Source organism: Anabas testudineus, chromosome 1, assembly GCF_900324465.2.
Source record: "Anabas testudineus chromosome 1, fAnaTes1.2, whole genome shotgun sequence".
NCBI classification, from domain to species: domain Eukaryota; kingdom Metazoa; phylum Chordata; class Actinopteri; order Anabantiformes; family Anabantidae; genus Anabas; species Anabas testudineus.
This window is the reverse complement of record NC_046610.1, coordinates 12,042,798-12,053,933: the sequence shown is the minus strand read 5'-3', so window position 1 is coordinate 12,053,933 and position 11,136 is coordinate 12,042,798. Positions and strand designations below refer to the sequence as shown.

General features: G+C 38.4%; 1 protein-coding gene across 2 annotated transcripts; it reads left to right on the top strand.

Annotated features, from left to right (window-relative positions):
- Positions 1-602: 602 nt before the first annotated feature.
- Positions 603-10,842, top strand: mettl14 (methyltransferase like 14). Of its 2 annotated transcripts, XM_026360898.1 has the most exons (11): positions 603-807; positions 1,188-1,276; positions 1,512-1,599; positions 3,566-3,643; positions 5,887-5,974; positions 6,073-6,163; positions 6,258-6,399; positions 8,243-8,335; positions 9,788-9,904; positions 10,039-10,249; positions 10,351-10,842. In XM_026360898.1, exons 1-11 carry the CDS (start codon positions 742-744, stop codon positions 10,656-10,658), a joined length of 1,371 nt encoding a protein of 456 aa, XP_026216683.1. In that variant the 5' UTR covers positions 603-741; the 3' UTR covers positions 10,659-10,842. The 2 variants fall into 2 exon arrangements, with proteins under 2 accessions (XP_026216683.1, XP_026216684.1); XM_026360899.2 differs by lacking the exons at positions 603-807; positions 1,188-1,276; positions 1,512-1,599; positions 3,566-3,643 and adding an exon at positions 4,805-4,995.
- The last annotated feature ends 294 nt before the right edge of the window (positions 10,843-11,136 follow it).

The following is an 11,136-nucleotide window of genomic DNA, read 5'->3' as shown; positions in this document are numbered from 1 at the left end:
TGCTTAGCCCAGTGATTTTACATATCTTACTTTTCCCTGTGCTTTATGACTTGATTTACTTTTTCTACACCACCTGAATAACAAATTACATATGGACGCAGTCGCTCTCGCCATCCACATGACAGACAATTATAACTCTTCAGTGGGATCATTTTTATTGTGTGTGTGTGTGAGACAGACGGACATGTGTGCAGATACAGATCTACGAGTGTCTCTAATGTCTAAAATCTACTGGTCTCTGATTGGAGGAGGCACAAACAAACGTCAAACAAACGCGTCCAAAGTGGTGACATCATCACGCGGCGTCCATTCAATCACAAACGTATCTACTGTTATTTAATACCGGCGTATTCCGGTAAGCGGAGTCAGGATAAAAAAAAAAGAAGCTTCTGTCCCGGTGACCTGCTCCAACAGCATTGACAAGACAGTGGCAGCAACAAAAACCCGTCTGTATACATTAATAACACGAGACGTCAATGATCAGTCGTATTTGATGTGTTTGACACATTTATAAGCCTTCATAGACTCCCCTCCATTTTCATAAATTCCTTTTATCGAGCCTGACCGCCCCGGGGAATATAACGAGTGCACCCATTGTGATTTTTAGCGGCTATTGCACGGCAGCCGATTGTTGGCTAACGTTCTAGCTTTCCAGTCTTGTTTCTATAAAATAATTTGATGTAAGAACAACCAAGGATATTCACTAATTTAAGTTAATGAGAGAATATTACAAGGGACAAAATGAATAGTAGACTGCAAGAGATTCGTGAGCGACAAAAACTTAGACGGCAGCTTTTAGCTCAACAGGCAAGTAGCGTAATTCAGTCCTGATGTTGTTAGCAAATGGCTAATCAACAACTTCCCAAGTTAGCTAGCTAAACCTTTAAATTACTAAATGTTACTGTTTACTCATTGGAAAGCGCATATTGGGTTACGTGGTGAACAAATAGTTTATAGTGGTTGACATAAGTTAATTTACCTCTTTGAAACATTTTCCTAAACGCACATATGTTGACTTTAACGTGCTGCTTGAGCACAAGTGATTAACACAAATTATATCACAGCTTCAAATCTCAAATCTCAATTACGATGCATATAGCGTTGCTATAAACGGTAAATATACTGGATGGACAATTTAACGAAGCACGAAAAGTCGGCAGTATTTTCTAATTGTTGTCTATCCACAGTTGGGAGCTGAAAGCGCAGACAGCATCGGAGCTGTCCTGAACAGCAGAGATGAATTAAAAGAGATAGAGGAGACAAGAGAAACATGCAGGTAAGAAACAATGGAGTCCCCAAACAGCCAATGAGTTAGAAAAGGCGACACAAAGGTTAAAATGAAACATGCAAATTATGCCCTTTGGACATTCAAAACCTCCTATTTTTGTAAACATGTCTGTCTTGCTAGATAGTTTTGTCTTGTCTCTGCCACTGCCAACATTTTGACCCTGTGCTTGAGTGAAACAAGAAATCTAGAGCTAAAATGTACTTGGGATGTTTGTGTTTTACAGAGCTTCATTTAACAGTTTATCCGCGTCTTCCAAAAGAAAGTCACAGGCGGAGGGAGACGACACAGAGGAAGATGTAGAAGAACCTAAGGTGAGTGTAACCACGTCTTAGCATTATTTATCTACATAATTTGTATGTATATAAGTTGTATGTCATTTTAGTGGTAATTAATCAAAATGTTTACATCTTTTCATCATCATCTTATCATCAACATGATTGCCCTGGTATTTTGTCTTTTTATTTTCTTCTTTTTTGCTTGTATAGGATGATTGTTTAACATACAAATTCAATAAATAAATAAATGAAGAAGAAGAAGAATTTAGACAGGCTTTAGTTGGGTTTTCTTAAATAAAGACAAGGGCTATATATATATATATATATATATATATATATATATATATATATATATCACATGTCTAAATCTTCCTAGAACAGGCCGTCCACACAAACCGAGTGACTGTGCAAGAGGGGCACTTGTGAGAGAGGCAACTAACACACTGATGACTAGACTGAGGGAGTTACAAGCTTCAGCAACTGAGATAAGGGAGACTGTACATACAACAACTGTTGCCTGGGTTTTTCACCAGTCAAAGCTTTATGGGAGAGCGGCAAGGAAAAGACAACTTGAGTTCACCAATAGCCATGTAAAGGACTCCATGGTCTAGGGTAGTAGGGTTCTTTTGTCTGAGGAGCCCAAAATGGTGTTTTTGGTCAGTTAGACAAGACACTAGGTTTGGTGCACACCAAACACTGCACACCCCCAAGAACACACTATCCCCGCTGTCAAACATGGTGGTGGCAGCATCATGCTGTGGGGATCCTTCTTGGCAGCCGACTCTCAATCCATGCAACTACGCAACCTGACAGAGCTTGAGCAGTTTTGCAGAGAAGAATGCCATAAGTTCAGTAGCCAGATTGAGACCTATCCAATGCTCAATGCTGCAATTGCAGCCTGAGGTATATCTACTAAATACTGATTCTAAATACAGTCTCTTTTTAAGCTGTCACTCTCGATAGGAGAGAGCAACAAACAAGAAAGACAGCATTAGTTAGTTCAGCAACATAAAAAGACCTGGAAAACCACAGAAGACCGTTAAAGATGACTGCAGAGTAATGTAATTGGTGGAGAAAAACACAATATGACAACTTCAGACAGAGAGGTTTACAGCAAAGTCCAAACCACTGGTAACATTCAGAACTAAGAAAGCCGTGCTCTGGAATCAGATTGTTTGGACTGCTGAAAACAAGATGAACTTTTACCGCAATGATGGGAAGAGGAAAGAACGTATGACTGCCAGTAGAACAGGTTCACTGGTTTTTATGATGATGATGTGATAACAGAAGTAGCAAGATGGGTTCTGAGGTGTATATACTCTCTGCTGACATTCATACAAAACTCACAGGACAGTGCCTGATCTCAACCGAGTAGTGCAGAAAAACTGAAGGCAGAAAGACCCACAAACAAGCAGCAACTAAATGTGGCTGCAGTGTAGCCTTGGGACTAGTTGTAATTCTTAAAATGGTAAATGCCATATTTTTGTGAAACTTTTCAAAATAAAGCTGAAGGCCTAAACTTTGATCACATCTTGATGGTTTTGTTTCACATCCATTGTGGTGGAGGCAAAATCATATAAATCCTTCTATCACTTTGCATATACATCTGAGCTTAACTGTATATTTTGACTGTGCTGATGCAGGAAAATTGAACACGAATTTATCATTTTTCAACAAATTCCTGTAGTTTTTAACCAGACGTATGTGTTTACAATCTGCCTCAGCAAAGAATGGTTCATAGAAATAATTTGAAACCCAATGTTGTAATGACATGAATGCCCATGATGAGTTAATTGGAAAACTTCCAACCAGAACTTAATTAATAAAAAAATGTATCTATTGTATAACACTTTATACATGTTGCTCTGTTATTTTGTTATTACACCGTATCTATTTATTTGTTACTCTGGTCAGTAACTTTATCACTCTGAAAATAAAGTTCTGTTCATATGCATAATTATAAATTTCATTTTGTTTTCATGTGTTGCCATATGTGCCTTAGGATGAGGTGGAAGTTCAGCCGCCAGAGGAAAGCAACCCTTATGAGGAGGTGTACAAGGACTCGAGTACTTTCCTTAAGGTTGGATAACTTTGTTTTTACACATGCCTCACTGATACCACTTTCCTGAATGTAGAAACAAACTAGTCAAAAGAGCAAAAGGAGGGAGCTGTGATGTTAAAAAAAAAAAAAAAAGATTTTAATATGCTCAACAAGTGGTGAAGAATACAGGGTTTGGATAAGCAGCTCCAGCTCTGTCTCAGTGTGTTCCAAGCTTTGCATTCTTCCACACCCAATGTCAAGACAGAGCATATGCTACGGCATTATCTACTAAAATGGGATGCTCACATGAAACACCATTTTATGACATGATGACTCAACACCATTTAACTTATAGCTAATGTAATTTGTCTTTTTTGACAATGTATTTGATACAGGTTTTGTATTTTTATTTTAAAAAGCCAAATGAAATCAATAATTATTCAATATTGTAAATAAATACACAGCTACAGAAACTGTTTTATCAGTGTACGCTATACAGTAGATGGCATTAGAAGCCACATGTGGCAAAGGTGGATACTGTTGTAGCTTTACTCGGCTCCTTGCGTATGGGAGTTGCTGAGAGGGGACAAACTGAACCATGTCCCTAAGGTCACTGTCCTGGTGGTGGTAGGGTGTTAATATGCAATTGAAACAAGTGAATGTGTGTTCTAGTGGTGTGGAAACATTTATTTTCACTTTACTTCAGGTGTTCAGTAGAGAGTTGAAAGAGTGAAGTTCTTTCTGTTTGCTCAGGGCATATATATACATCACCTAGAGGAGTATTAAATAATGCATCCCACATAGTAAGCAGACAGCAGAGGGCGCCAGAGTATCTCCCTTAGCCTCCTCTTTATTATAATTTGTAAATGTCCTGCAAAGGACAAAACTATCTAGTTGTCACATAGACGTTTCTGTGTTCTGTTGAACGCTCTTTGTTTGAGATTCAATGTCGAATGTATCATGTGGGGTCATTATTGTAAAAATGTGTAATCCACTGATGAAGCGTGTTAAAAGGTAGGAGAGCCGGTACAGTTTAAAGAGATTCAGAAAGGAAATGCTGAAAATATGTGGTGGCCTATGACTTAATATTTGTTTTTGTGTTGATTTGAAAGTGTATAAATTTATACAACTACAATAAGTATCTGTTTTCTTTAAAACTCGTTTCACAGGATTATAGAGCCTAGGTAACTTTGGTACATGACTGGTTTCGGGAGTGAACAAGCGGGCTTGGGCTGTTGTGTAACATAGTGTTTCAACTACTTTCAGTGCACACATTGCAAATGTCACGAGTTGTAAACAGAGTGCAGCCTGACAAATCTCACTTACAGATTGAGTTACGTTTCTTGGGTAAATGCAGTTGGAGCATTTTTGGAAATATTTTTTCCCAGCAGGTACAGATTTGCCCATTGTGCATGCTAATTGTAAGATTTATGTATGATTTTGCAGATACTGTGTAGTTTTAAAAGTAAAGGTAGTTTTCTGTTCTTTATTTTTATAGGTTACAATAAAAAATTACTTAAAACGTCTGTACTGTAAATCATTTAAATGTCATAATTTTCATCATATTACTAATCATAAGTAAAAATAAATGTAGCAACAACACAGGGAAATGGGGTTAGACAGCTATTGTAGAAATAAATAGTTCCGCATTTCATTTAGTCATTTGCAGATACCCATAATCATTTGGCTTTTATCCAAAAGGACTTGGGACACGTAAGGTACATTGTCATTAACTGGTATGCATGAAGGTGTTTTCAGACATTCATACGTCAAACCTAGTTCTTGGAGTCTTGGCACCGAAGTTTCCAGATGCACATAGCAAAATACTGTGATTATGGATAGCACTGAGTTTCATAGCCTTTAATAACAGGTTACAACCGGTTAATGCATAATTGACAAAGGCCAGGTGCATGCTTCCATAATACAGAAAACTGTTTAGGCATAACTATGACATAATGACAAAAGCAGTCTAAAAGTAGAGTCACAAAAGCACTAATCATATGTTTAAATAGATTATTTTAGTTGGGCATTAAGATAGTATTGGTACACAGATGGTTTAGAAAGACTTTCTTAGATAAATAATGTATGTATGTAATGTAAGAGAATGGATATACAGTGAAATTTTTATTTGTTGTTTCTATTAAGCTCTTCACATTTCATAATCAAATATCATTTATTGAAATATATAAAAGGCATTCATTTGTTTCTCTTTTTATGTAGAGCATTTTATTTACCCCTGCTCATCTTATGTATCCTGGTTTATTTATTTCTTTATTTCTTAGGGCACCCAGAGTTTAAACCCTCATAATGACTACTGTCAGCACTTTGTGGACACAGGCCACAGGCCACAAAACTTCATTAGGGATGTTGGTGAGTGCACGTCTGTGTGAGTGTATATGTACTGTACATAGATTAGTATATTTGCACGCGTGTGTGTTGGTCTAATTCATGTGTCTTCCGTGCTTCAGGCTTAGCTGACCGATTTGAAGAATACCCTAAACTTCGAGAGCTGATCAGACTGAAGGATGAACTCATTTCCAGCACCAACACCCCTCCCATGTATGTGAAATTATGTAAATGAAATATGTAAATACCTGATTTTCAGGGTGATGGTGTGCTAGGAAACAATAACTTGACTTGTTTCTGTGTTTAGGTACCTCCAGGCTGATCCAGAGCACTTTGACCTGCAGGATTTGAAGTGCAAGTTTGATGTAATTCTGCTCGAGCCACCCCTGGAGGAATACTACAGAGAATCAGGCATTAGTCACACTGAACGTTTCTGGACTTGGGATGACGTATGTATACATGTTTGACTGTTTTGCATCTAGCAGTTTGTTCTAGTTTGTCAATAAATATGGAGGCCGAAGGTGATGCCTCTATGTTAGACATAATATATTACATCAGAACATTATTTCACATGTGACCAGTGCATTGCTGAGATTAATCTGACTTTGTCCTGTGAGCTCCTTAATTAAAAGTTTGGTGGTATTCACCAAGCTTTCTGTTGTTGGATCACACTTACTTCCTTCAGAAAATCGGAGTTACATACATAACTGGCTCTACTTCAATTTGCTTTAAACATATTACTGTAGTGTATTTTTTGTGTAACTGTGTTCCTCCTGCATGGCTCTTGCTGGGCTGCCCGTTTCACAGTCCAGAATCAAATCGAACACCTCTGAGGCGTCATATCTAGTTCCATCTACAGACGCCTCCTTACACTACAGAGCAGACCAGGCCAGTAGTTGACTGATGCCCTGATCCAGGTCTGGAGGAGATCCCTCAGGGGAACATCCGTCTTATCACCAGGAGCATGCCCAGAGAGTGCATGCAGGAAGTTGGAGGCCACACAAACTTTACTCAGCCTCATTTTGAATTGTCATAAGGAATTTCCACAGACGTTGGATGAGCTTGTGATGTGACTTTTCCATTTTTATTTTTAGGATGATTCTGAATCCAGACCTCCATGGGATAATGTTTTTGATTTTCATTAATCAATCCTATGTTTTGTTCTTAATACAGTCCACTATGTAACGAATAAAGATTTTCAACTGGAAGATTTATTTCATCGAAATCTAGGATGTATTGTTCAGTGTTCCCTTTATTTTGTGAGCCGTGTATTAGATATGTGCTATTGCCAACCTAAAGGTGCTGTTCCATGGCAACTGATGTTCTTGTATAGGTTTTACTTTTCATCCAAAAACGCATAGCTAGCACAATAGATAAAGGCCAGATAGGAGAAGACTCAGGAATCAGTCTGCATCTCAAAGATAGGACATAGGAAACCTCTTTTGAAGGTTGCAATGTTCAACAACCCTTTCTCAACAAAGGAGGTGGCCTAAAACCACATACTTCGAGGTCTAGTTTTTAACTCCCAAGACAATTTCACACTCGTTCACACTTTGAGTCAAGTGACCCTAATTACAAATGTCAAGTGTTAAGGACTCCACAGAGTTTGTATGACTGCCGCTCCAAGCCAGATAGTCAGAACTAACAAGATGGCAAGAGGTGAAATGTCTGCAGCAAATTCCTGCAAGTCTGTTTATGACAGTTATGAACAACTAATTTGAATTAACCTTGACCTGGATGACTGAGAATCCTCACAGATGCTCAACAATAGGCGCATTCACATGCACTCATATAAGCAGGTTACAATCTCAAGTTAGCTGATTCCTTTACTGTCGTTTAAATGGGAAACCTGGTTACAGTAATCTGGGTAGCGTATTGGCAAAACCTGATTTCCTTGGGTAGATTTATCCCAGGGAACTCAGATTTCTTTGTCATTTATACGTGTAAGAGAAGGTGCATGACAAAGGCTGCAGACATTCCCTATTGTGCTGCTTTCTGCAAAAAAGTAAAACTGACAACTAGGTAAACTAAAGTGACCCGTATTTTAGCTTGGGTTACTTTAATGCATGCAAACTTGTTGCCCAATTACCAGAGAAACCTGAATTCTTCGTCTAACCTGGTTACTCGAGCACATGTAAACGTGCTGAAGTGACCCTCTCCCACCTGGGTTTGACGAGAAACCAGTCTGACCCTGTAAATGACTGTGCTGCCCTCTCATTACATGATTTCCCAGCCTAAAGGAAAGGCCTTTGGTTTCATGTTCACTCTTTTTTCTTCTCTTTACTATTGTAGATTATGAAGCTGGAAATTGAGGAGATATCAGCTCTACGCTCCTTTGTCTTTCTCTGGTGTGGCTCTGGTGAAGGCCTGGACTTGGGCAGAATGGTAACGCACGCTAATTAAAGTACATTACCAGCAAATGTTCCAGTCCACTCATCTGTTCTCTGTTTGGCTTATCCTGTTAAGGTCGGTGGGGGGGAGGAGGGGGGATGGTGGGAGGGGGGAGACAATATTCAACTGAACAGGTCACTAGTCTGTCATAAAACTAACGCAAGGGCTGTGTTCACATTACGTGTCCCAGATTTAGATCTTTTTGCTCACCCTTGACTCAGATCAGATTTTGTTTCAAGCAAATTCATTTTGTAGTTTAGAGTGAGAAATGTATTTAACTACCTGTCTTTAGATTGTGGGACGAAACAGGGGTAGGTGGTGGAAAACCATGGGCTGAGCCAACTGGCAAGTTGGACTTTTTACTGTGAGATAAGAGTTCTAATCACTGCACTAAACAGTTAGGCATCTGCTGCCTGCAGATGAATAACTCTGTATCTGTCTCCAAAATCGATCTGATGTCCTTTAGAGGGTTTTGCAACGATTGTCTGTGTGTGTTTTATTTTTACTACGACTGACTTGGACAAATGTTTGTGTAATGGTATGACAATAGACTGTTGTGTCCTCTGTGGCTGTGAATTGTCTGTTCAAACTGGGCTCGTCAAACTTTAAGGCTCTTAACAGAGATACCCTGGCTCATATCCAGAGGGCTGTCAGAAAAACAGCATTGTTTTCATTGTTAAATGTTTTGGGAAATTGCTCTGACGTCTGTGCTCAGTAAAACTCATCTCAGTCATAGTTTCTGTTTAAAATTAGATTGTGTTGTTGAGTTTTTTTCAGGTATGTTTAACCAGTATGTGTTTTGGCAGTGTTTTTTTTTTTTTTTTTTTTTTTTTTTTTCTTGTTGTCATGTTTGTTCAGGTGTTAATACATTTTTTTCAGATGTCAGTTGATATATTTGAGAGTTTTTGTATTTTTTTTAGAGAGTAGATTATGTATTTACCTGCAGAAAGGCAACTAGACAGGTTTTTGTCTAATAAAACGTCTTTTTGTTGTTGCTCTTGTCAAAAGCTCTAAAAGGCTAACCAGGAACATGCTTTGGGTGTGAGCTAATTTGTTTATTTATTTATTAAATTACTCTTTTTCTTTTTTAATAGTTTTTTATTGATTTTGTCGACATATGTAAGAGTCAACAGCTACACAAAAACACAAAAACTACACAATTCCCAGGAACATTAAAGTGTAGTTCATGCTCTGTTCTGCAGTTCAGAAATTTGATTTCTTAGAAAACCCTATATTTCTAATTCTGTTTACAATATTTATGATTTTCTAGAATAAATAATTAACATAAATAATTTTCTGTATACATCAGATTTATCAGATTAATAATAAAAAATAAAAAAAAACAATATGACAATGTGAATATTAAAATTCATAAACTGAAAGTTAAATATATTTAGCCCATAAAACAATTACCATGATATTAATTAGTTGTTATACCAATTTCAGTGTTTGAGGAAGTGGGGTTTTAGACGTTGTGAGGATATTTGTTGGATCAAGACCAACAAGAATAACCCAGGCAAGACCAAGGCACTGGACCCAAAAGCAGTATTTCAGAGGACCAAGGTACAGCATACACAAACAGTTGAAATGTGAAGTATATGTTTATATCAATTTAAATATTATATATTTGCAGTGCATTGGGTTTAAAAATCAGTGGTTGTAAATGTACACGTTGTGTAAATGTATGTTCCATCCAGGAACACTGCCTCATGGGAATCAAAGGAACAGTGCGTAGGAGTACTGATGGTGACTTCATCCACGCCAACGTGGACATAGACCTGATCATCACCGAGGAGCCTGAGATTGGAAATGTGGAGAAACCTGTGGAGATCTTCCACATCATTGAGCACTTCTGTTTGGGCCGCAGGAGGTTGCACCTTTTTGGACGAGACTCAACAATTAGACCAGGTGAGATGGGCTCTCCAGTCTGTGGACACTCCAGTCTTTAATTATTACTGTTCTTCCTCATATGTTTTTGCTGTGGGTTATTGTCCTCTTTTCTCTTCCAGGTTGGTTGACAGTGGGTCCTACTTTGACAAACAGTAACTTTAACCCCGAGACCTATGCCTCACATTTTGGCTTGCCTAACTCTAACCTGACTGGCTGCTCCGAAGAAATAGAAAGACTGCGCCCTAAATCTCCACCTGCTAAGCTGAAGTCAGATCGTGGTGGCGGAGCACCCAGGGGGGGCCGTGGTGGACCAAACGCAGGAAGAGGTGGAGACAGAGGTCGTGAAAGAAACCGACCAAATTTCCGTGGAGACAGGGGAGGATTCAGGGGCAGGGGAGGGCCACACAGGGGTTTTCCACCTCGATAGAGTAAAGAATTCATGCCAACCAGACTGACAGGAAAGCAGACTGAAAAAATTCCACCTACATTCTTTTCAAACATCTTTGAAATGCAGTTCAGTGTGTGTGAGCGAGTGTCGCCTTGAACCTTTTTGTTTATCATAGATATGCTTTAGACTGACTACATGTTGTCTGAATAAACATTGTTTTCTCTTATTTTGTGTTAGTGCTTTGATTAAAATCTTAAGTATTTTGGAAATAATATTAATAATAATTTATCTTTATTAATGCAGCTAGGGACATTTTTGTAAATGGGCAAATGTCTTGTCCTGGAACACATTAAACTTGTGGCCAGGAGGAGGCGAATCACTTGTATTTGTGGTTCATGGACAACTGTTATGCCAACTGACAGTTCAGTCAATATATATATATATTTTTTTGTAAAGCAAAGCATACTATAATTTGCATTTAGTTTAAAGCACTACTTTAGAAACAACTGCTAGTCTA

What these genes read in the sequence shown, in the direction of transcription:
- mettl14 (XM_026360898.1), top strand. Translation starts at nt 742, where the DNA reads ATGAATAGTAGACTGCAAGAGATTCGTGAGCGACAAAAACTTAGACGG. An exon ending in GAGACAAGAGAAACATGCAG is followed by an intron (nt 1,277 to 1,511) that starts GTAAGAAACAAT and finishes TGTGTTTTACAG; the next exon opens with AGCTTCATTTAACAGTTTAT. An exon ending in AAGATGTAGAAGAACCTAAG is followed by an intron (nt 1,600 to 3,565) that starts GTGAGTGTAACC and finishes TATGTGCCTTAG; the next exon opens with GATGAGGTGGAAGTTCAGCC.